At 37.5% G+C, this 26,726-nt stretch overlaps 1 protein-coding gene across 1 annotated transcript in view; it reads left to right on the forward strand.

The window, feature by feature from the left end:
* The window catches only part of ELP2 (elongator acetyltransferase complex subunit 2), a 56,143-nt gene extending 31,352 nt beyond the window's left edge, over positions 1 to 24,791 (forward strand). Inside the window, exons 13-22 of the mRNA XM_001367759.4 lie at positions 1,254 to 1,442; positions 4,413 to 4,482; positions 8,291 to 8,386; positions 8,499 to 8,556; positions 16,160 to 16,232; positions 17,370 to 17,562; positions 19,319 to 19,440; positions 23,141 to 23,283; positions 23,794 to 23,907; positions 24,445 to 24,791. Coding sequence (XP_001367796.2) covers positions 1,254 to 1,442; positions 4,413 to 4,482; positions 8,291 to 8,386; positions 8,499 to 8,556; positions 16,160 to 16,232; positions 17,370 to 17,562; positions 19,319 to 19,440; positions 23,141 to 23,283; positions 23,794 to 23,907; positions 24,445 to 24,604 — 1,218 coding nt within the window. The 3' untranslated portion in view covers positions 24,605 to 24,791. The remainder of the gene's footprint in view (positions 1 to 1,253; positions 1,443 to 4,412; positions 4,483 to 8,290; positions 8,387 to 8,498; positions 8,557 to 16,159; positions 16,233 to 17,369; positions 17,563 to 19,318; positions 19,441 to 23,140; positions 23,284 to 23,793; positions 23,908 to 24,444) is intronic.
* The last annotated feature ends 1,935 nt before the right edge of the window (positions 24,792 to 26,726 follow it).

Genomic DNA, 26,726 nt, shown 5'->3' on the forward strand with positions numbered 1-26,726 from the left:
TTGACCACTGTAGATTGGTAACTTCTCTGTAACTCATGGTCTTAGAGAATTGCCTAGAGAACTAAGAACTCAGGTGACCAAACAGCCACAGTGTGTCAGAGGTAACCCAAGTTTTCCATATTCTGAAATCAACTATTCATTACACCAGAGGTATCAGACACTGGGAGTGTAGTCTGAACCAGATTAAAATGTAACTGGGGAGTATTTAGCAAATAGATAAAACTACAATATAACATAGATAATATGTTAATATGTGGTTTTCCAAGTCAATGTGTGCCCACAGGTATCCTTTTGTGTGATTTAGTGGCCCCCATTTCTATTTGAGTTTGAAACCTATGCAGTACTTCTCCTTAGAGAATCTTTGTACAAGTGTTTTTAATCATCCCTAGCATGGTTTAAGAGTTTGCATGTGAAATAAAATTCTGTAAAAGATTTGAATCTGTACTGCTCATAAAAACAGATGAAAAAGTCTTCATTTAGCTTAGAATGTAACCTAAAAAGGCTTTTCATAATTCTTGGCAGTATTGATGCAGCCTGTGTTGTAGATGATTCACATTATTTTTTTTAAATCAGATTTTATTTAGTTTTCACGAAGGTCCACGTCTTTTGCCTCCAACTATCTTTCAGACATCCCAAATAGGATGTCCAAGAGACATTGTAAACTCAGTGTGTCAAAAACATAATTCATAATCTTTCCCTCTATACTTTCTTTTCTCCTTCCTTCCCTGTTACTGTTGAGGGCAATAATATGTTTCCTGTCTCTCAACCTTGTAATCTTGTGTCACTCTGATTCTCACAATCTCTCACCCTCTATATCCAGTCTGTTGCCAAGTTCTGTCAATTTTACCTCTGTTAACATTTCTCTGATATTCTCCCTTCTCTCTTCTAACATTGTCACTCCACTAGTCCAAGCTCTCATTACCTTGATGCCTTGGTCATTGTTTTTGCTTCTTTTTGTTTCCCTAGCTCTTGGCACAGTGCCTGGCACATAGTGGATAATTAAGACATGTTTTTGACTATTAGTATTATTTATTGGCTATTGATGTCCCTCCCACTCTAGATGGAGTAAGCAAGAAAAACCAATCCTCTATTCAACATTGCAATAATGCTTTTCCTTTACTTTTTTGGGCAAAAATCCTAGAATGTGAATATTAAGTTGAATAACTTGCTTCCATTGAATCTAAAATATTCTGTTTGTTCAAAATGAATAATTTACTGAAGTAGCATTGAATTGTTTGTTATCTTGTAACTAGATAACATGGCATGAAATTGCAAGGCCTCAGATACATGGGTTTGACATGAAGTGTCTAGCAATGATTGGTCGGTTTCAGTTTGTATCTGGAGCAGATGAAAAAGTGCTTCGGGTCTTCTCAGCTCCAAAGAACTTTGTGGAGAACTTCTGTAACATCACTGGCAACACAGTAAAGAAATTGCCTTCGAGTGTAAGTATAAATAATTTTTAATTAAATTAAGTGTCTTAGTTTTAAATTTGATCATTCTGGCCTAAAGAAATGCTCCACTGCTATACCTGCTATATACAAATTGTAAGATAAATAAATTAAAATACTTTTATACTACTGACTTGCCATAAATGATTGTGAGCCTACTGGAAATAGATGTTTGTGTTTTAAGAAGAAGAATGTAGATACCTACAAGAAAGTAGAAGGATTTAAAAACAGCATTTAAATTTCAGATGAATATACAACAGATTTAAAATTAGACTCTTTTTTGCATTGTATGAAGTGCTATGTTCTTTGGATGAGTATTTATGAAGAGCTACTTTTAGCTGGGCATTGGGTGAAATACATAAAAAATAAAAGATTTGGGCCTTTCCCCTCAGAATATTATTCTCTCCAGAATTCTAGAGGTGGATAGGCTATAGAAAGTACCATGAACTGTTTGGAAGTGACTATGGGTGCAAAAAAGATTCAAAAGGGAGGTAAGAATGTAGGCTGATGTAAGTTGGGGAAAGCCTTCATAGAAGAGATGGACAATAAAGTAGACTTTGAAGGAAGCAATGATTTTTAAAAGTAGATGGGGGGGGGGGGGAAGTAATACTTCTAGCCAGAGGGAATCACATAGTGAGAGACAAGAATTATTGCATTTTTTTGAGGAAAAAAAAAAGAATTATTGCATTTGAAGGTCAGTGGGGAGAACTGACTGATTAAAGTAGTGAGGATAAAGTGGGATGGATAAGATGAGGTCAAGTTATAAAAGATTTTAAAAGTCAGAAGGAGGAACTTGGATATGGTGACAATAGGGAGCCACTATGGGTTCTTGAAGAGAAGAGGCCCTTGGAAATGTTTCAGGAAGCCAGAATTGGAAATAGTAAGTAAAGCAAATTAGAACAAAAAGAGATTCAACGAAGTGTGCATGTAGAGGAAGAGCAAATCCAAGAGATGTTTGAAATGAAATGTTTGTTAAAAACCATATTGTCTGCTTAGTTCTCTGGCCTTTTACATGAAGAATTAGGAAAAGAGATTCATCTCATTCTGGGTTGAGCTTGTTCTCATCATTAAGACCATAGGAAGAGGGTTATTGAGGAGGGTTAATACTGGCACAGGTATTACCCTTCAGTAGATGCTATAAGGATGATATTAGAAAATAAGCATTGTTTTATTAGTTTAGAGATAAGAAGTAGAGAAGCTGGCTTGAGAAAGAATTGGAGTTTCAAACAGAGCTGAGACAGTGTCAGTTTCAAGTCTTAATGTTTTTTTCTGTGACAGTTACTTTCTCTGGCAGTTGGCAGAGTCACACACAAAGTCTTTTGCTCTGAGGGCTTTTAGGAGGTATTATCTTTGCCTCTCTCTCTCTCTCTCTCTCTCTCTCTCTCTCTCTCTCTCTCTCTCTCTCTCTTTCACTCTCTCTCTCTCTCTCTCTCTCTCTCTCTCTCTCTCTCTCTCTCTGTGTCTGAGGTAAGGACCTGAACGAGTTAAGTGTTTTCTTTTTCCAACTTGGGAAACACTACTGACTATTACTTTCTTTATAGATTGTTTAACTCTGAGAAGACCAAAGAAAAACCTGGTCTTTGGTTTGGACTCTGAGTCTGCTAAAGCTAAAAGTCCTAACTTGATTCTTGTTGAGACTCAACCAGCTAGCCTTTGTTATTTTTATAACTTGGAGGCAAATTGAAAATTATAAGGATAATATTGTTAGTTTATTGTAGAATAGGGAAAATTTGGGTTAGTCAGATCAGGAAAGATTAGTGTAGCCTGTGAAAAATAGGAGAAGTGGTTCCTTGCAGAACCAGGGAGTTTTATTTGGGTGGAGTTAGAATCCCTTAGAATTAGAAATCCTTTTATCCTTATATATTTCAATAAATATTTTATTTTTTATAACCAGAGTCTCTAACATTCTTGCGCCTGGCCCTGAAGAGAAGTTCACTTATGAGCTTTACTTTGCTTCACTTATATAAACTGAGGATACTTTGTGAGTGCAACAAGCAGAAAATCTGAAATCAGTTTATAATCAATAAACAAATCCATTGCCTTTATTAGTTTTACAGTCCCCCTTTTATTTTTACAATGCTGTGGGTGAGGAAAACTATTGGAGAATAGAAAGGGAGCCAAACATTACTACAAGGATCATGGATTTGTAGCTCTAAGGGTACTTAGAGGTTATTGAATCAGGCCACCTCATTAGGAAGCTGAGACACCAAGAAGTATTTATATGTAATATGTAGCTTTAGCATATTAGACATATTCAATGTATGGTAATGCATTAAGTAGCTTACTCAGGATTAAACAGCTAGTAAATTGTTGTGGTGGACCCAGATGTTTTTGATTCCAAAACCAATGCTTTATTTAGAACACCAGTTGAGGTTTTGGGGATTAAAAAATAAAAGTAACAATACCTGCCTACTTAGGACCTTATAGTTTAATTTTAGAATTCCCAGTGTAACCCCTTTAAACACAGACTAGGAAACATTCTTCTTCCAACCAAAGTTCTATCCTATTCTACGCAAATTCTAGTCACAAACCACTAAAACTGAATGTTACACCTTTCTCATACCCACAGCCACATATCGTCCACAACTTCAGTACAGTCATTTTTGCCCATATACACAATCTCAAGCTATGTAGGTTTTCTTGCTGATATCCATTCCTGTATCCTCCTCATGAACATCTCTCTTTCATCCCTTTCCTACATGAACATCACATACTTGTGGTTAGATGGAGGAGGCACCTTTGGAGGAGAGACTTGGAGCTTGGTCAATCCACAAGTCCTGTGCTGTCGAGCATGGTTTGGTGTAGTGTAAGTGTGAACTGTAAAGTGAAGTAAAGTGACTTCAGGCTACTAATAGTTTCCTGTTACTTAGACTACTCCTAACCCTTATTAAACACTAGCTTATTGTCTTCAGTTATTTTTATGTTTCTTAAAATCTAGATAGCTCAGTTTTGTTTTTTTCCTAGCATGACAGTGACCTTCCAGAAGGTGCTACGGTTCCTGCTTTGGGACTCTCCAACAAAGCTGTTTTTCAGGGTAAGTCTCTACCTTCAATCATCGAAGCTGTGATTACTGTCAGTTATCTCTGTAATGGTGTATATAAACCTCTAGATTTAATATCCAGTCAGTTTTTGACTCGGGAGGTTATAGACTCATTCTCACAATCAAGTATGCTATTTATAAAGTGCCTACCAATACATCCCAATAGGGAGATAACATAGTTGTTGTTCTTGTTCAGTTGTTTGACTTCCTGACACATTTGAGATTTTTTTGGCAAAGATACTAAGGCAAACAGGGTTAAGTGACTTGTCCAAGATGTAATAGGGAAGTTTTGGAAAAGGTTAACAGATGGGATTACACTAACCAATTATATAAACAGGTTTTTTATCTAAAAGGATAAGGGAATGACAGGGTATAGGAGATTACTTACTACTATTAACCCTCCCTGATATTAATTCTTAGACTTCTCTAAATAAACCTTAATGTAACTAAGTAAACTAATAAAAGATACAAAGGGTTAGTAATGTCTACAGGGCCAGATTCTTACAACTCCAGGGTCCTTGGTTGGGTCAAAACATCAGGATCAAGATGTAGGGTCTTCACAATGTCCATAAAGAGAAGAGGTTCACACCCATTCACAACTGTCCACCAGAGTGAAGGGGAACTCTCATTCAACCTTTAAAAGATAATCCAAAGTCCTTGGCAGCTCCTAAATTGGTTTTTTCAGGGAGACCCTTTGGCACCCAACCTCTCAAGTCTGCCACCCAGCTTGAGAGAGACCTACTCAACTGTCTTAGAATGCTGACCCAGCCAGCTCTGTGGAATCCTGGTTTTGCAACATCCCAGGCTGTCAACCTGCTTTGCTATGCCCTGCTAGAAATCTCTTCCTACAAAGGTATACCAGCAGTAAATGTCTATGGCCAGATTTAGATACAGATTTTCCTGACTCCAACCCCAGCACTCTGAGCCTCTAGACAATATAGAGAATAAGGTAATTTTAAAAATCTTATGTAATGACCACTACATTCTGAAAAATTCTATTTAGTTACAAATATTTGTGGCTATTCTGAAAAGAAACATAAGCTATACTTTAAAAAATATTTTTTGACAGGGTTTATTTTTATATCATTTATATCCCACTTATATAACAAAGGGGGTTGTCTCATATAATAAAGACTTTTTAAAAGAAAAAAAATCAGCAAAAGCAAAACATACAAAAAATTGACAATACATATGACTCATAGGTTTAATGCTCTGTGACTATGGGCAAGTCAGTTAATTTATATAATACCTATTTCCCTTTTATATTACAAAGAGAGTTCTCCTATATAACAAAGACTTTAAAAAAATAAAAAGGAGAAAAAATCAGCAAAATCAAAACATTGAAAAATCTGACAAGATATGCAATGTTCCACACCTGTGGAGTCTACCTTTGCAAAGGAGTTGAATATGTTTTTTGGTAGTTCTTCTTTGGGTATGAGTTTATCCTTTGTAATTTTGTGGAATTCATTTTCTATTGTTTTGTGGTGTGGTTTTTTTTGCATTTACATTGTAAAAGCTGTTGTGTGTATATTGTTTTTTGGCTTTGCTTACTTCATTCTTCATTAATTCATGCAAGTCATTCCATGAGTTTCTATAGATATTATAGTCATTGGTTCTCATAGCACAGTAATATTCCATTACATTTATATGCCACAGTTACCTCATTGATGTTTCTGGTTTATTGCTACCACAAAAAAGTACTACTGTAAATGTTGAGGTATATATGCCTGCCAATGGAGGCTCTAAGTCAAAGGCTATGGACATTTTAGCCACTTTATTTGGATAATTTCAAATTTAAGCTATGTACTTTTGCTTTTTATTTAGGATTTATATTCTATACACTTTAAAAAAAGGATTTGAGGCAACTTAAAAAGTTGAAATGTATAAAAACAAGATAAATTATAAAATTTATTATTAAAGGCATCGATAGTGATCCGATGCCACTTCTCGTATGAATGTATAGAAGACTTGACATTCTCTAGCTGTATGACTGTAAGTCTTGTAACCTTACGGAGCTGTAGGATTTCATTCTCTAACATTTAACTGAGAGAGAGAGAGGTTGCAGTCTATTTTGGTAGAAGTTCCCACATTGACAAAATCACTTCCATGATAACAATAAGAAATTCTTGTTTCAATTAATTGATTTAATTTTTTATTTTATTTTATTTTTTCAATTAATGTATTTAGTCAATTTAGAACATTATTCCTTGGTTCCTAGAATCACATTATTTCCCTGCCTCCTCTCCACCCACCCTTTCCACAGCTGACGTGCAATTTCATTGGGTATTACTTGTGTTCTTGATCAGAACCTATTTACATGTTGTTGGTGTTTGCATTAGGATGTTCATTTAGAGTCTACATCCCCAACCACATCCCCTCGACCCATGATTTAATTTTTTAAAAGAATTAGTCTTCTTTTTTTATTTTTTTATTTTTTTTATAAAAACTCTTATCTTCCGTCTTGGAGTCAATACTATGTATTGGCTCCAAGGCAGAAGAGTGGTAAGGGATAGGCAATGGGGGTTAAATGACTTGCCCAAGCTTATACAGCTGAGAAGTGTCTGAAGCCAGATTTGAACCTAGGACTTCCCGTGTCTAGGCCTGACTCAATCCACTGAGCCTCCAAGCTGCCTCTAAGAATTAATCTTCTTAAGGCAATTTTGGAACAGGAAAATTCAATTTTGTAACAGATGAAATATGTTGTATATTAGGGTTATTTTTTTATTTGAGAAAACTCCATCTGTAAAAACATAATTGAATCTGTTATCATAATTTGATATTATTAGCAGTGTCAAAGCAGAGTTGAAAATTCCCCCAAAAGTTAGGAGAAAGAATTTTTTCTCTAAGTTGTTAGCCTTTGTGGAGGAAAGGTAATAAATAGAACTTATGTCCTTGGCTTTTCCTTAGGAAAATATATTAAATGATTCATTGATTCAAGATAAGCAGGTGCAGTTTACCATGAGTCTTCCTTTCTCCTACATGGACTCCTAAAACTATCGTTAGATTACTATTTATTAGATAAACCATGACTGATTCATAAGTGGGCATTTTGTAGAGGGAGAGCCATTGCCCTGGTGTCCTTTGAGTCTTAACATCACTGTGTTTGGCATTACTGAGGAGGCTTAAAAGTTGAAAAAAAGTATAGTTCTAATATAACTATTCTCTGCAATTTCTTTGTGACTTTTGCCTTTTATATGGGAAAAACTTTGATGAAGCCTGGAAAAAAATGGGAGTATTTTTATTTCAACATGAAGTTTTGATTTCACGGACATAGGGATCTCTTGGGGAAGAAGTGCCTTCTTCCACTAAGATGAGAAGTTCTCTAGTTTACTTTATTTTAAAATATATTTTAAATATTTCCTAATTATATATGAAATAGTTGTTTAACAATAATTTAAAAATGTTTTGAGTTCCAAATTTTCTCCTTCCTTCTTATACTTCCCCCTTCCTTGAAAAACAAGCAATTTAATATTGATTATACATGTGAAGACATGGGAGTTTCATTTTAAGAATTGCATAGAGTACTGAGAGGTGAAGCAAATTGTAACCAAGATCAAAAAGACAGTGTATGCCAGAGTCTGAACTTGAACCCAGGTCTTCCTGACTCCAATACCAGCTCTTTATTCACTATGTCACACTGCCCTTTAACAACAACAACAACAACTGCCATTCACATTAGGTTTGCATAGAGCTTCACTATGTTTATTATCTCATTTGATTATGATACAGATTTGAGGAGGGAAAATTAAGAGATGATAGGTTAATACGGTTGATTATCTTTGTGTTTATTTCCTTAAAACAGGAGACATAACTTCTCAGTCAGCTGATGAAGAAGAAAGATTTGTTGGTGTTGGCCGTCAATATCAGGACATTTGCTTTCAACCCTTCAAACTTATTGGTAAGAAATGGAAAATATTTTTAATGTAGTAGCTATTGGTTGTAATAAAGAGATGAACTGACTTTTTAAGAGAAAAGTAAAAAATGCTTAATGCAAATTTTTTTTTTAATAGAACCACCTACTGAGGACCACCTTTTGCAAAATACGTTGTGGCCTGAGGTCCAAAAACTGTAAGTTATACTGGTTTAGGTGCAAAATCAACTCTAATGACATTATTTTAATCTTGACATTCAATCCTGTACACAATTGTTAAAGACCTTTTGTGTAGCTTATCTCACATTCTGGAGCCCCTCTTTCTTACTCATGGATATGTGAGAATAAAGTACCTTGGACAATACTAAGTATCATCCATGTGGTGGTGATCCCCTGACACTTAAAGGGAATGTCTCCCCTGTCCCCCTTTTTAAAATTTAGAATATTTTTCCATGGTTCCATAATTTATGATTCCCCTCCTCTATCCCAAATCCACTGGGTTATACATGTACAATTGTTCAAAACCTATTTTCGTGTTATTCATATCTGCAGTAGAGTGATCCTTTAGTATCAAAACCCCAATAATATCCCTATTGCACTATATGATTGATCATATATTTTCCTAATGCATTTCTGTTTCCACATTTCTTTCTCTGGATGTGGACAGCATTCTTTCTCCTAAGTTCCTTTTGATTGTCCTGTGTCATTTCATTGCTGCTAGTAGGAAAGTCCATTCCATTTGATTGTGCCACAGTATATCATTCTCTGTGTACAACATTCTCCTGGTTCTACTCCTTTCATTCTGCCTCAATTCCTGGAGGTCATTCCAGTTTGCGTGGATTTCCTCCTGTTTATTATTCCTTTGAGCACAATAGTATTCCATCACCAACAGATACCACAATTTGTTGAGCCGTTCCCCAGAAGATGGACTTCTCATGGATCAGAAGATGGTAATACTTCTTCTGCCCAATGTAGTGCAGTTTTGGAGATAGGTAGTATTTGTTTTAAAAGCATACATTGTTTTCTTTTTTGCATGCATGGAAAGATCTGTTTCATCATTATGGGTACTGTCTTTGCCCCTCACAAATCAGAACCACTCTTTTCCTAAGTTCTTCATTGAGGCCAGAAGTGATGTTCACTAAAGGTGATCAACCTTTTAGTGATTCATCTTTCCTAGTCTTGCCTTTATATGGTAGACACTGAAACCCCTAGCCTGTACCCCAAACTTTCCTAGCTTGAAAGGAACTGTTAGAACTTGTGCTATACTAGCGTTGCCTTGAGAACATAAAGTTGCTGCCACATCATGATATGAGATGCCTTAGGCTACTTGATATTTGGTGCTGAATCTCAGGAAAGGTGGTTGTCTGGAGGATGCAAAAATTCTTTAAGAGAGAACAGCCTGGAGATTTTTGAGTCATTAGGTATTAAACATCTTTCCATCTTTGGAATGAAGGGATCAAAGGGGCAGAAATGTAATTTAGTTTTAGGTCTGTTCTTGGTTCTATACTAGTTTATAGAATGTATAAATTGAGTGAAAACTTCATGCACTTAGTTGCTTAATGAATAAGAGCTCTTAAGATAGGCTATAGACCCTGAAATTTGGAGTTGTGAAAAAAAGGTATGAGGTTATAGAAAAATTGGGTTCAGAAGGAGCAGAAAACCCAGTATAAACTTATATAGGCAGAGTTCAGTGGACCTTGGTCAGATGGCACTTTTGATTTTAAGCTGTGCTAGTGAACCTAGGGTACAGACTGAAAAATATTGTACTTTGTCTTGAGGATCGAGTATCACCTGGATCTGATGGTGAAATGTTAATATAGGAGAGTGATTCTGAGTATTGCAGCTAGAAGTCAAAGCCAGGACTGAGAGGGGAGTGAAAAGACTGTTATACCTTAATTAATATGATTGAGTGAAGTCATGTGCCTCTAACTCACCTTAGTTTTCTCTCTGTCTCTCACACACACATTGATTTAATCATATATGCATTATTTTGTTATTTATATCTATATTTATGAAATTTCTCTTACTTTTTCAAGGGTCTTTGATTTCTTCTGTTTGAATGCTCCCTTCATCCAGTAAAAATCACAAACCTTCATTGATGTGGTAGATGATTGTTTTTTTTTTTAAACCCATACCTCCTGTCTTAGAATCAGTATTAAATATTGGTACCAAAACAGAAGAGAGGTAAGGGCTAGGTAGTCAGGGTTAAGTGACTTGTCTAGGGTCACACAGTTAGGAAATGTCTGAGGTCAGATTTGAACCCAGGACCTCCCAACTCCAGGCCTGACCCTTTAACCTTTGTGTCACCTAGAAGTAGAATTGCTAGGACTTGGCAACTGATTTACTATAAAGAGAGAAGAGTTCAGGATGAGTCCAAAGTTGCAAAGCCAGTGCAAGTGGAAGGATGATGATGATGCCCTCAGCAGAAAAAATCAGTTTAGAGGAAATATTCCCACTTTTATTATGTTCTTAGGGTTTTTTCTATTGTAACCTGTCTGAAATATAAGTTAGCCTTGTGGTGTCCTCCCACATTCCACAGATCTGTACATTTTTTCTTCAGTACAAATTATCTGATGTGCTCTAAGTTGAGTTCTGTCAGAAATCTTTTCTCCTCTGTTTTTTAAGTATATTGGGGTTTTCCCATTGTGATTTCTGTGATGGGAATCAAAGGATAAATTACCTTTGAAGACTGTCCCACATTCATTACACTTAGAAGCGTTCTCTCTAGTATTAATTGTCAGATGTAAGGAGTAAGAATTAAATTCTAAGGGGAGGCCTTCCCACATTCATTATGTCATTACACTATTTCATCACAGGTAATTATTTGGTTAGAAAAAGATTTATCAAAGGAGTCCTTTAACTAGCACCTCCCTAGGACATAAAATTATGGAAAGATCTATGTGCAGTTTCTCAGCAACACATCCCATATTTTATTTTTAATGTGAAAACATCCACATTTATTAACTAGGCATCTGCATTTTAGTGATATAAAGCCCCTACCTTTCCATATCAGCACTTGTATAGTATTCAGTAACACAGCAAGTTTCAGTACGTAAATATTCAGGGAATCAGCAAATGTAGGTGATTGCAGAAATCATCTCAAAAAGGAACTGACTTATATGGGAAACAGACCAGAAAAAAAAAATGAAACATGAACTGTACAATTACAGCCCCAAAATAAGAGAAAACATTTTGCCAGTTTTTCTCTAGTGGATCCTAAAAACAAGGATATCCCAGAGTAACTAGGATGTCTCTCTAAAGGGTTCAACATTTTATCTCATTATGCATGTAGCATAATGCCAAACTTACTTTTTCAGAGCAAGGCCAGCCCTGCTTCAGGGATCTAGGGACACTGGAGCAGTTGGGTTCTCTTTCTCTTCTCCTGGGTTCAGCCCCACATTCCAGGACATTCTTTAGTTGTTAGTGATCAGTGTCCCATTTGCATTTACCCAATTAACATCATTTACAAGTGTATTTCCTGCAAGAATAGAAATAACAATTTCCCTAACATGAGGCCATATTCTTCTTTTTATAACCATTTTCATTCCTGGGGAGAATGGGCCCATACTTAACATAATTTTTGCAAGCTCTAGAGTGATGACTCTGGATCCCTTCTACTGCTGTATTGGGCCACACACATCTCTTTGGTCTTCTGTTTTTGTAGTCTAGCTTCCTGCATATCTTAGCTCCCTGACTTCAGGTGACTTGCTTTCTTGACTTTTCAAGGCTCACAAAGTTATAGCCATCTTTAGTCTCCTTCACTTAAAAGTAGGACAGAATGGATACGGTAGAGACAGCAGTATTAGCAAGCCAACGGGCTCCCAGCTTCATGCTGGCTCCAGGTGTAAGAGCATCTGAGGCCCTTCCCCACCTGTAGGTGTCCAACCCTTTACTGAAACCAGCCAAGAAGTATCAAGATATGCCATCTTTGGCCTTCAGCATGGTCAATTAGCCCAGTTGGAGAGATGGTGGTGCTAATCAACTCCACGTAGACGAAGTAGCTTCTCACTGACCATTGTCACACTTTGTACCCATTAACCCAGTCTGCCCTATTCTAAATAAGTGCTATGGCATAGGCACCTGGGCAAGGGGGAATAGCAGGATCATGACCAATCCATTATAGAGGAGATTTTCTATCAATGGGGAACTAGTAATAGCATCAAATGAAGGAAAGCATTATTATTGTAACATTCTTAGTAACTTCAACCATTTGAAAAATAACTTTGACCTGCGAGTTAGAAAAAAAACTGGTGTAAAATCCTTCTTTGTATTAGTAGAACTTCCTTCACTATGAGCATTTTGTTAAAAATAATGCCATATATTGGGAAGAAGATAGACTAATAACAGTCACAAGTTGCTACAGCCAGGAGAGACAACACCTGCAGTAATCACAGCATCAATAAAAGCTCAGGGGTTTGGCTTGTTTAATGTGGTTCCAAACAGCGTTACATCCTCCATTGGCCCTTAGGACATTGCTATGTTTCAGCATGGTACAACATAGTACACTAATGTATACTCCTGATAGCCCTGAGTCATCTAGAAAAGGTCCTGTGTTCAGTGTGCTGCTTCAGAAAGAGGGGGACAGGAGAGAAGGAGAGGAAAGATGATAACAAGACCATATTCTGGAGGCTGCTCTTCTCCAAACTCTTAATAACCTGCTGTTTCAGTGAAGTAGACTTCCCTTAGTGTCCTGGGCCACTGCTAATGTGGGTACTGTGGATCCAGCGCAGGGTATTGCTCTCTCATTGCCCATATCCTTCTGCAGATCCTCTGGAGCAGGAGGTTTTCATCTTCTTGTTCCATCTTGTCTCTCCTTTTGGCAGACTGGTGAAGCCTGTAGACCTCTTTTTAGAAGTTTTTGTTGCCTCCATTCATAATTGAAAGAAATTCTATATTTCTGTTGGAGCTTAATCAGAATTAAGGTGCACCCCCCCCAAGTTCACAAACCCCAGGGCAAGAGCCCCTATTTAAAATGAGGTCAGGCACCTACCTCTGGGTCTTGACAGTGTGTTAGCAGAGTATATATGTCACACACCTGAATGACTGGCCATGGCTAAAGACGAGCCATCTTTCTGCTTTTCTGTGTGGCTTTTTGTTGGCAATTATGCCGCAGCCATTTCCTGGGCTTTGTTAATGAATGAAGGGCAATGGCCCTTGGCACACCTGTGATTTGGGTTCTTTGGAGACTGTTATATTCCTTGCTTCTCACCTGGGTGGTATCAGAAAAAATAGGGTTAGTTGTTGGGATGGGACTTGTGATTTCATTGGTTGCTTTCCCAGCAATGCCAGTCAGAACCATCTCTCATTTCTAATCTTAGAGAGTGCCCCACATCACTGGGATGGTAAGGGACTTGTCTAAGGTCATATAGCCAGCATGTTTCAGAGGCTGGACTTAAACTCAAGTCCTTTGGGTTTCAAGGTCATCTCTCAGTTGTCCCTATTTTGTTGTTGTTGAGTCATTAAAGTCATGTCCAACTCTTCATGACCCCATTTAGGATTTTGTTGACTAAGATACTGGAGTGGTTTGCCATTTCCTTTTCTAGCTAATTTTACAGATGAAGAAACTGAGACATACAGGGCTAAGTGACTTACCCAGGGTCACACTGCTAGTAATTGTCTGATGCCAGATTTGAATTAAATTGAATTGAAGATGAGCTTTCCTGATTCCAAGCTCTGCTCTATCCACTGAACCAGTATTGGAGTTAATAAAAACATAGGTCTTGGGGCAGCTAGGTGGCTTAATGGATTGAGAGTCAGTTCTGCAAATGAGAGGTTCAAATGTGACCTCAGACACTTTCTAGCCATGTGACCCTGTCACTTAACCCCAGTTGCCTAGCTCTTACTGCGTTTTTGCTTTGGAACCACTAGTTATGTTGATTCTAAGACAAAAGACAAGGGTTTAAAAAAAAGTCTTTGTTCTAGGGAGGAACTTAAAGCCATTAAAAGCATTGCACAGTTTTCCAAATGTAGCCCATCTTGTTTTTACACTATTTCAGTTCTGGGCCCATTTTATTGAGTGATTATTACTCGTGTTTGTTCAAGATAAAGGAACTAATAGGTGAGTTCATCAGCTAACTATTCAACTGTACATATGCTGGACAAACTGTTCTCCATCTACTTGATCCCAAATCCTTTAATATCTGTAACCTTTTCTCCACTTCTCCAGCCACCTCCTTGGTCCAAATCCTCAGCATCTTTTCCCTAGACTATTGCAGTAGTCTCTTTATTTATCTTCTTGCTTCCAGGTTCTCCCTGCTCTTTTGCCCTCCACAAAACTGCCAAAGTGATTTTCCTTTTTTTAAAAAACATTTTTTATTCTAGACTTGAAACTGTTAATCTCTGTGGTCTGTAGCTCACTTTTCCTTTTATATATATAATAAATTTGACATGTTACTTTCAAGATCTCATACTTGTCTGTGTTAACTTTTGGGTATCTTTAAATCTGTCATTTCTTTCTTTTCTCTTTTATTTCCAAATTGATATTCCTAAACATAGATTTGGCCTTGTCACCTCCTTATTCAAGAAGCTTCATGGGATCCTTATTTCTTGTAGGATAAAATTCCTCTAACTTTTAAAGTCCTTTGCAATTTAGTTCCAATTTAATTTTCCATACTGATTTCATAGTATTCCTTCTTACTCAGCCTATATTCTGGACAATCTAGTTTACTTGCCACTTCTTGTACATGGCATTCCATTGTATAATTGTTCATCTCTAGTTCTTTGCATGGGCCAGCTGTCCCCTGTGAGATATAATCCCTCCTTCCTCTACCACAGTGGGAGCCCTAGATCAGTTCAAAGCATAGCTCAGGTGCTACCACCTACAGGTGACCTTTCCTGATCTCCTTAGTTAGTGTTCTTCCTTGACTCCCCCCTCCCAAATGTATTTTTTTTCTATATGAATATATATATATATATGTTGTAGGCTTACCTGTGTACATACTGTTCTCCTGTAATATATAATTTAAACTCCAGGATTGAGACACTTTTGTCTTTATGTTCCTTGTGCCTGGCACTGAGTATACACTCGATAAAGGACTATTGAATCAAATTTGATTGAATTGAACTGATTTTTTGGAGTGGATAGATATATACCAAGCCCACTACTAAGGCATAAAAATACAAGGTTAACTACTCATGTTAATTTGGAAAAGCATGTACTAGATTTTTAAGAGGGCAATGAAAAGATGTGTGCCTGTTTGCTATGAGGGAATTTATGGAGGTGTGTCAGTTCTGATTTCCTTGGACATTTTTTTAATGGGATGGGGCTGTACAGATTCCCTTCCGAGAGTAAATTCTAATTAGATAAGTAGTATTTATTATTCCTGTCTCCTTTACCCATATTTAAAATACTCTGATTGAACTATATGCCTGAGAGACTTTTAAAAAAATTTTCAAATTTAAGTGTTTTTCCATGGTTACATGATTCATGTTCTTTCCCTCTCCTTTCCCCCTCCCTGCTCCCAGAGCTGACAAGTAATTCCACTAGATTATACATGTATTATCACTCAATACCTATTTCCATATTATTCATTTTTGTAATAATCTTTTAAAAACCCCAACCCCCACATCTAATACCCATATAAACAAGTGAAAAATCAGATGTTTTCCTTCTGCGTTTCTACTCCCACAATTCTTTCTCTGGATATGGATAACATTCCTTCTCATAAGTCCCTCAGGATTGTCCTGGATCATTGCATTATCAGTAGCAAAGCCAGTTACATATAATTGTCCCACAATATTTCAATCTGAGAGAGGCTTCTTAAGCTTTTTTCTTAAAGTATATGACTTTTTTTTTTTTAGGTATGGACATGGTTATGAAATTTTTTGTGTTGCCTGTAACAATTCAAATACTGTGATTGCCTCTGCATGTAAGGTAGGACATTTTCCTTTTTATTATTTAGTACAATATTTGTGATCACATTTGTTTTTGGATGGTATTGGTCCTAGGAAGAACTTAGGGGAGTTATTTATTTTTTTTAAAAGCTCTTACCTTCTGTCTTAGAAACAATATTTGTTCTAAGGCAGAAGAATGGTAAGGGCTAGACAGTGGGAGTTAAGTGACTTGCCCAGGATCAGATTGCTAGGAAGTGTCTGAGACCACATTTTAATCCAGGCCTGGCTCTCAGTCCACTGAGCCAACTCAGCTGCTCCTGAGTTACTTATTTTTAAACATTCTGCCATAGAATCATCAATTCCTGTGATTGATATTGTTGCTGCTGACCCCTGTTGCTCACTGTACCTTTGCCTTTCCTCCTACCCAGGGCCTCAGTCTGCTGGTGCTGCTGTGGGAGAAAGATTTGCTCCTGCTGCACCCCCAGAGAAGTTAGTGTTTCTGAAAACCCTTCTACCTTGCCTCACCCAGGGGCCCCTTGCCTTGTTTCCCTTCTCCTTCCTTTCTAGAACCTCTTACCCCACTTCACTATCAGCTGCCACAACCCCCTAATCTTGGTCCATTTCTCCCATTCCTGCCCTGTCCCAGAACCCTTTTGGGAACCTGGCTAGTGGGAAAGGGGATCAAGTGGGAATTCTTAATACAAGAGTTGAGATTTGTAATTGGGGCAGTCAGGTTTCCCAAGTCGGGACGTGAACCTCGTTTCCTTTAAAAATCTGGTTATAAATGGTGATTAGGTCATTTGTAACATTAAGCCATAATTATAATAGGTTAAACAGGCCTTTGTAGACTAGCTTAACTATTCACTATGCTGTATTTCCTCCCAGGAGAAAATGTGTTTGTAGTTCCTGATGCCTGTTTTTAGATGAATGTCTGGGGTGTTTCCCATTTATAACTTGGTGCCTGGTTGAATATCTTGTAGGGAAGAAGGGTGGAGGCTTTTGATCGGAAGTGCATCTAATAGTGTGGTTAAGAATAAAGGAAACATGCACTGGGCATCTGAGGTGGGCATCTGAACTAGTTGCAGTCCTCTTCTCAGAGGTGTACACTTGCCCTTTTGCTTTCAGTTGCCTTCTGGTGATGGTAGTTATTCCTCTTTTTTCCATTGCTGTCCTGTAGGCAACAAAGAAGGAGCATGCTGCTATCATTCTCTGGAGTACCACTTCCTGGAAGCAGCTGCAGAGCTTACTTTTCCACAACCTGACTGTGACCCAGATGGCCTTCTCTCCAGATGACAAATTCCTACTTGCTGTTTCCAGAGATAGAAACTGGTCACTGTGGAAAAGACAGGAGGAAAACTCACAACAACCAGGTAAAAGAATGGGAAACTGCCCACAAGACTATGTGTTTCACCTATTTCCAGCATTAGTTGGAAAATGAATGTAGATAATTTTGAAATGACTGAATTCTGAGCACCACAACTCTGTGATAATGAATTTATTCACCAGCCTTGCAGCTAAAGTAATGAAGTGAGTGAGGCTGGCAACAGGGTGTTCAGTAGCCCAGGGTGGGATGTGTTAAGGCATGTAAGTTATGTCTTTTATAGTTGGAACATTTTATAAAAACAAAGAATTTTTAAAATTAGTTTGCTGCAAAACCTGTAAATGACATACACTCTTACCCATATATCTTAAATATGGAGCCAGAAGTACAACTAAGAATAACTAGCTATATCTATATATAATGAAGTGCTAAGGAATTAGAAATTATGTTGTATCTTGTCATTCTAGATACCCATTCTGTAAACTCATGGATTTCTTCCTAATCATAGAGAAGCATGGAGAATGCTGGTAACTCCATGGATAAAGTGTGGGGCCTGGATTCAAGAAAACTTGAGTTCATGTTGATCTCAGATATGTACTAGCTTTGTGACCCTAGCTAAGACACTTAACTTCTCAATTTTCTCAACTGAATAATGGGAATAATAATACCTCACAAGGTTGTGTGGATCAAATGAAATATTTGTAAAATGTGATTAGCATAGTAGTTGGCACCTGGTAGGTGTTCTATAAATATTTACTTTATCCTTCCCTCCCCTATACCATAAGACTCTGGGTGAATCTCTTAACTGTTTTTTTGGTCCCAGTTTTATAATTATTCATATGAGGGTGGTTCCAAAGAACACTGGTCCAAGTACACAGGGACCCAAAGGTCTTATAAATTCATTTTCTTTGGGGTTTACAAGTTAGCCCTTGCCACTTAGAGAAGTCACTTCATTTCTAAGCGACGAATGGCTGGAATAGAACTTAGAGGGCCCTTAGCCTTTCCCCATCCATTTTGGCCACTTGGATAACTTCTGCCTACAGCCTGAACTGGGCCTTAATTTAATTTAATTTAATTCTTTAGATTCTTTCTCACCTTAAGCTGAAACCAAGAAAACATGATTACTGTACCTGGTTTTCCAGTTTTTCCTCTTGAGAACTGACTTGATATTACCAGTAATTCTTCATTATTTTTGTCTGACTCAGTCCTGTTATGTGCACTTTTCCCTGAATTTATATGCTAAAAATGATTGGATGTGTACACTACACAATTTGAAACTATTTGTGGCCTTAAGGACTTATTTTCTCAGGAGATTATTTTAGCTTCCATCTTTGAAAATTTAGGTTTGCAAAATATATGCAACAGGTATAAATAGAATAAGTTTGGTAGTTGAATTAGTTCTTGTTTGAGGCACAAGAGTTGTTTTCACTAGAAGGGAAAAGAAAATTATCTTGATAATATGTCTCTAATCATATTGTCCTTGGCACCCCTACTCCCAGATTGGATCCCTAAAGTAGCTCTCTCCCATGTACCCCACTGCTCACAAGTGAGGCTTGGTCAGCAGAAATCCATCCCCACTGTTGTAAAGAGAATAAAAAGTATGTGTTCTACTGATTGTGGGTCAGTAACACCATTTTCATAATAAAAAGGATTTAAACAATATATTTTTACATAAACATGTAATATACAGAAATGTGTTGCTAAGCATTATTATCTTAATATGTGGTTTTATAAAAGGTAAAAAACAATAGCTGTCTCTTATTTAGTAGATGATTTTTCAACTATGGATGCATTTTTTTTTCCAGAACCAGCTTTTAGTCTCTGTGCATTCACAGACAAAAACACAGCTGTGCATAGTAGAATCATTTGGTCTTGTGATTGGAGCCCTGATAGCAGATATTTCTTCACAGGGAGTCGGGACAAAAAGGTGATTTAAAAAAGAAATTGTCATATAAGACTTTCTCTAAAGAGCTTATGGTATGGCATGAAAACTTTTCAACAAAGAGCTTTTAGAATAACTGATAGACTTTAGGAGTAGAGGTACCAGAATCAAGGCTGAGAAGTTTGAAGGGGTCTGGGGGAAGAGGAAACTGGAAAGTGAAAGAGACATTAGTTTTAGTTGGAATTGATGGCAGCATCCTAGAATTCTGAAGTTATATAAAGGACTTCAGCAGACATATAGTCCATAGTAGACACTTAGATTCTGGGTGGCTGACTGACAAACAGAAGCCTTCCTCTAGATTTCCCTGAAAAGAAAACTTCTCACCTTTTTTGTGAGTTCATTCTGATCCCCTGCTCCTGCTCATTTCCCTACAATACACCTAATTTTTTAGTTGAATCTCTAGGATTTTCCACATATACCATCGTAGCATCTACAAACAGAGATAGTTTTATTATCTCTTTGCCTATAGTTTTATTATCTCTTTGCCTATTTTGATTCCTTCAGTTTCTTTTTTTCTTCTCATTGCTATTGCTTGCATTTCTAATACTATGTTAAATAATATTTGTGATAATAAGCATCTTATTAGGAAAACTTCTCCCTTATCTGTATTATAATATTTGCTGATGGTTTAAGGTAGATTCTCCATATTGTTTTTTTTTTTTAAACCCATACCTTCCGTCTTGGAGTCAATACTGTGTATTGGCTCCAAGGCAGAAGAGTGGTAAGGGCTAGTCAATGGGGGTCAAGTGACTTGCCCAGGGTCACACAGCTGGGAAGTGTCTGAGGCCAGATTTGAACCTAGGACCTCCTGTCTCTAAGCCTAACTCTCAATCCACTGAGCAACCCAGCTGCCCCCCTTCATATTGTTTTAAGGAAAAACCTATTTATACTATTCTTTCTAGTGTTTTTACAGGAACGAGTTTTTAAAAATGCTTTTTCTGGCCCGGGGCACCATATTAGATGACACTGGCTATAGTCTAGCCTGTATTCTCTGATATGATGGCAGGCTATTGGTCTTTTTTTTTTCCCCCCAGGAAAATCATAAATACTGCTGGTGGGTATCCCTTCCCAAATGTCCATCTCTTTTGGTAGTGGAGTTCTAGATCAATATCCAAGAGTGGTTTCTTCTGAGTTTTCAAACAATTGTTAATTTAAATCTAGAGGTCATCTGGTCCAAAGTCTTGTTTTATACATAAGGAAAATGAGTCCTAGAGAGGTTCTATGCCTTATCCTTCATGTCTTAGGATTTTAGATTTTCTTCTAGACTCATTTGCCACCTTCTGTATGAAACTTTTCCTAATCCTTCCAAATACTAGTTCCATCCCTCTTCTATGTTTTAACTTTTTTTTTTAAACCCTTACCTTCTGCCTTGGAACCAAACCAAGGCAGAAGAATGGTAAGGGCTAGGCAGTGGGGGTTAAGTGACTTGCCCAGGGTCACACAGCTAGGAAGTATCCGAGCTCAAATTTGAATTCAGTAGCTCCCATCTCTAGGCCAGGCTTGCTATCCACTGAGCCACCTAGCCACTCCCCTCCCCCAGTTTCTAACTCTACCGTTATATGTATCTGGAGGCAAGGCAGTGTTATACAGTGGGCAGAGAACTGGCTTTGAAATCAGGAAGGCCTGAATTAAAGTCCTGTCTGTGACACATATAGGCTGTGTAACTCTGGACAAGTCAAGTCACTTAAACTTTTAGGGATCCAGGTGATGCTCTTATTTAACTTTTTAAGTTGCAAAGAAGGTACTGACCTGCATTGATAGAGGGAGTTTCCTTATTTAGAGTTTCTCTGTACCAATGAAATCCCAGGTCTACTCTCCATCTTTTTATGTATCTGTATTTTCCTGTTCTTTGATTTCTTTGGGATACAGATTTAGTAGCAGTATGACTGGGTGAAAGGTATGCAGTTTTATAGCTCTTTGCATAGTTCAAACCTTTCTCCAGAATGGTTGGACCAATTTACAACTCCACCAAAAGTGCATTAGTCTCCAAAAGATCCCCCTTCAATATTTGCCATTTCTCTTTTCTGTCATATTAGTCAATGTGAAGGTATTCTATATTCTTTTAATTTTCTTTTCACTAATCAATAGCAATTTATTTTTTCATGTGACTATTGATAGCTTTGATTTCTTCTGAAAAATACCTGTTCATATCCTTTGACCCTGGACTTTTTATTTTTTTACCCAGTCTGTCCTTTGACTACCAGGATATTAAAGATTTTTTTCTGATAAGTTATGGTTAGTTTTTTCTTCTGTTCTGATGTAGAGATCATCTCATTGTTTGGCATCTAGTTACATTTTCTTCAGCTTCCAGCTTTTGGCATTTCTGTCTGATAGCCAAAGTCTTCATCTAAAATTTTGTTTGATTCGTATTTTTAATGAAAAAAAGGAAAGGAAAGGGCAAAAATTTGGATTTCTAGATTGTATTTATGACACTAACTGATAAATTAAAAAAAGAAAGTAGTGTTAGGACCAGGTGTCTAAAACCATGCATTTATTATAACATTAATAACTCATATTTATATGTTGTTTTAGTTTGCAAAATTCTTTTATCACAATACCTCTGGAATATGAACAGGTAATGTGGGTATTAGTATCCCCATTTTGTAGATGAGGAAACTTTGCCCTGCCTCAGCATCTGAGCTGTGACTTGAATCACTATATTCTAATTGCAAGCCCAGGTCTCTTTCTACTATGTCACATTGTTTTTCATTCAACAGATACATCCTTAGTGTCTGCCTAGTGCAAGATTTTCTGGAGGATACAGAAGAGAATGAGAGGGCCCCTGGCCTCAGGGAGCTTCTGGCAGATAATAGTAACTGTAATAACAGGTCAAAGGTGATAAATGCTGTAGCTATGAGATTGGACATCTCTGCTAGGAGTCATCAGAGTAACTGCTTGTCTGCTCCTACACACCTGGATGAAAATGCTTCTGTTTATACAGCACTGACTGAAAGGGAATTTTGCTTTTTTCTTCCCATCATTCTCAGCTTGATTTCCGTCTTCAGTTGTAGCCTGGCTGTAATACCAGCTAACAGGGACAATTCATTGATATGGCAGGAAAATTCCATTTTACTCCCAGGCCCTGATCCTTAAAGGGACGTATACAGTGATGGTTATAGAGACCATTCTAATAACTTTACTTCTTTTGCTACTTGTCAAGTAGAATCAGAATCAGAAAATGGATTCATGTACATTTCCAAGAGAGCAGCTATGCAGATCTTTCCCTGGTTAGATCATTATCTCACTGGAATAAAAGACTTTTCCAGAGTTCAGAAAAGTGATTCCCACATATTTTTAGTAGCACCTGTTAACATCCCTACTCTTTAGAAGGTAAAATGAGTGAGAAGTAGGATAAGGAGAGCTTCCTCTCTTTCCATTTTCAGTTGCAGAACTTAATTTTGTTGAGTGTAAAGTGAATTAGCCATTGCATATACAAATTATAAAAAATATCAAATACATATTTTTTATCATTCATATCCCTGTATCATCTGTTATTCAGAATTACTCAGAGGATAGACGTATGGAATATATATTCCAGAAGGAAGCCTGCACAGAGCATCCCAGGGTAGAAGAAAAACGTTTTCCTTCTTTATCTGTCTATGACTTCAGATGTCAAGGTAATCCTTGACATTTTACCAAATGCAACTTTGTCATTTGCTCTTCTGTGTGTCTGGCCTATTATTAGGTTGTTGTCTGGGGTGAGTGTGACTCTGCCAGTGCAACTGAGGAGAGCCGCATCTGTGAGATCAGTCCTTGCTCTTCGGTCCTGGATGTAGGAGATGCTGTCACTGCCATCAGTGTTAGTTCTGTGCTTACCCTTGCCAGAAGGTATGGCTGCATTTGCAATATTTTGATTTTACTTTAAAGAGGAAAAATAAATTGAATTCTCACTTATTCATTGTAAGGCCAAACTCTGAATTGAACAGCATTGTTGCTTACCTCCTGAGTATTTGTTCCTCTTCTAATTCCCTCTGGGAAGACTCCTGGCCTTTCAGAGTTGTCCCACAGCTAGTTCACAAAAATATTAAAAAAGGGACCAGGATATAGACTTGGAGTCTTTCTGTGACAAAGCAATTTCAACAGAAAATCTTGATAGACCTTGGATTGATTTATTAGTCCACCCACCAGAGACTGAGGAACAAAAATGGGTACATTTTCTTTTAGAGATGATTATTTCCTTTAAGTTCTGATAAGAAAATGCTTGTAAATTGGTTATGCAATCCTGCTGTTGTTGAGCTTTAATATTCAACCTACACTTTAAGTTTAGGAATATGTACTTAGGAAGTGACATTGGTGATAATAGAAATAATTTTAATAACTGTTGCTATTTTTGTTTAGATATATTCTTGCATTAGGATTGGAGTGTGGAAAGATCTGTTTGTATACATGGGAGAAGAGTTACCAGAAACCAGCATCATCAGATTGGTCCAAATGCATAGAAACAAATCATAGGTATTTCTATGTCCCACTCCCCAAAAACTCAGAGAGAGAGACAGAGACAGAGACAGTGACAGTGACAGTGACAGTGACAGTGAGTGAGTGTGAGGGAGTTGAGTGTGTGTGTTTTGTTGAACCAAAATTAGTTAGTATGGTTTGTGCATTAAACTATATCCAGATTTCACATCGAGAGACATGTGGTGACCCAAGGGCAGAGATGATTGAAGCTCTTTACTCTGAAAGAACATAATGATACACAGTCCATTCCCAAAATGCTTTCCCCATCATTCAATCCATTGATAACAGTCTGATAGAAGTAGGTCTTATCCAAGAGAGAGATGGAGTCAGAGACATAGAGAAAAACAAATGGGGAAGGAAGGAAGTGAAGAAGGAGGTGGGGGACATAGACACAGAGAGAGAGAGAGAGAGATTTTCATTGATTTTACCTCCTTGGAATATATGGCACATATTTAGGTGAAATCTGAATTTATTTTGTAAGTAGATTTTGCAAGGATACATTTTTGTATTGTAACTTTTCTATCTTTATTACAGCCAGTGTCATACACTCACAGTCAAAAAATTATGCTGGAGGAATTCTCCTGGAAGAGCTGGACATGATGATGATCCTGACAGTAGTGAATGGTTACAGTTGGCAAGCTGTGGAGAGGATAATTGTGTCAAGATATTCAATGTTAATAGATGTATACTTTAAATGAAATAGAAAATCTACATTTAAAAAACATAAAAACCTCCATTACCTACTTGAGTTTCAAATTTTGAAAATTTTGATATTTTTAAAAGATAATTATGTTTTCATAATATCTAAAAACAACTTTGAGAATGTAATCAGTGTTGTCTAAATATTTATTTGTAAATAAAAAAAATCCTTTGTGTCACAATTTAATTTGAATTTCATTTTTATGTCTTAACACTTGATGTAGGGATTAAAATTAAAATTTATTTGTTACATTAAAATACCCAGGTAACTCTCTTCCTCCCCTCCCACCATTAGAGAAAGATATGTGCATATATTTAACTATGTCTTACTTGTTTCTATTGGTCGGTTCTTTCTCTGGAGATGGACATACACAAGTCATTCTTCAAACAATATATCTGTTACTGTATATAATGCTCTCTTGGGTGGATATTCAGATTCATTTGTTCTTCCTTCATCCTGCCTATCTTAAACTGTTTCATTTTAAACCTCTTTTTTTTTTCACTCCTGTCTACTGACACTCACTGCAATCTCCCTCCTGGTGACATTGCTTCCCTTGACACCCTTTCTGCTAGTAGCTATATTTTCTTCCCTTTCCTTTCTCACCTTTTTGATGTACGGCTCTACCCTCTCCTCTCCCCTCAGATTCCTTGGCTTCTTGCTCTCTGATCTCACCTTGCCAAATCTCCAGCCCCAGATTACTCCTGCCATCCTTCTTTACTTCTATTTATGTACTGCTACTAAACAGATTTAGGAGAGATCAGGAAGCCATGCTGAGTGGGTCTACCACAAATTTTTGTGATTTAATCTCAATGAGATCATCACTACAGTATTATAGTGGTTCCAATTCCTCAGCATGTCAGTATTTTCTCCTTTTATCATCTCCACTCTCTTATCTTTAGTCCTTCTCCCTCCCTCTCTCTTTTTCTCTCCCTTCCTTCCTCTTCTTCTCTGAGTTCAAATCCAGTATTAGACACTACCTATGTCATCCTGGCAAGTCACTTCACTCTGTTTGCCTCAGTTTCCTCATCTCTAAAAAGAGCTGGAGAAGGAAATGGCAAATTACTCCAGTATCTTTGTCAAGATAACCTCAGATGGGATCATGAACTGTTGGATGTTACTGAAATGACTGAACAACAAGAACATCTTCACAACCCCTCATCCTTCTTGACCACGTTGCACCCTTTTGACACTTAGTTACCCCCCCCCCCCCTCGTGTTTACTGTCTCTTCCCTAGGATTTTATTACATCATTTTCCTTTTTTTTATCTCAGATCTAAACAATTAGAAAAACAATTGCTTGGGTAGGCTGAATCAGTATAAAAATGACAATTCTTCCTAAATTAATTTACGTGTTCTGTGCCATCCCAATCAAGCTATCCCCAAATCACTTTGTAGATCTAGGAAAAAAAAAACCCAAAAATTCATCTGGAAGAACAAAAGACCTAAAATATCAAGGGAATTAAAAAAATATAAAAGAAAGTGATATTGCTGTACCAGATCTCAAACTATATTATAAATGGCAACTATCAAAATAATCTATTATTGGTTAAAAAATTAAGTGGAGGACCAATGAGGTAGAATGATTATAGTAACATAGTGTTTGACAAACTGAAAGATCCAAACTTTTTGAAAAACTTGTTACAAAATGGAACTAATGGGAATCTGGGTGGCTCAGTGGATTGAGAGCCTGGCCTATAGACTCCTAGGAGGTCCTAGGTTCAAATCTAGGCTCAGATACACTAGCTTTGTGACCCTGAGCTAATTGTTTAACCCCCATTGCCTAACCCAAAGATGGCCAACCTATGGCACGGGTGCCAAAGATGGCATACAGAGCACTCTTGGTATACAGTGCCCCCTTACCCCCCAGTTCATTACTAAAAAGGCAGAGGGGGTCAGGCAGAGTCGCTCCCTTCCTCTCCTGTGCCTGAGGACATTTTTTCACATCACCTGCCCCCTATGCCCAGCAGCCAATGGGAGTGCACAAGAGGTGGGGTGGGGCTGGCTCAAAGGTCGGAGAGCTGGAGGGGAGGGGAGCACTCTGGGGTACTTCCTCTGTGGTAAAGGGACTGCAGGGAGTACTTAGCATGGAGTGGGGCTGGGCACAGCAACGGGTCTCT

This window comes from Monodelphis domestica, chromosome 3, assembly GCF_027887165.1.
Source record: "Monodelphis domestica isolate mMonDom1 chromosome 3, mMonDom1.pri, whole genome shotgun sequence".
NCBI classification, from domain to species: domain Eukaryota; kingdom Metazoa; phylum Chordata; class Mammalia; order Didelphimorphia; family Didelphidae; genus Monodelphis; species Monodelphis domestica.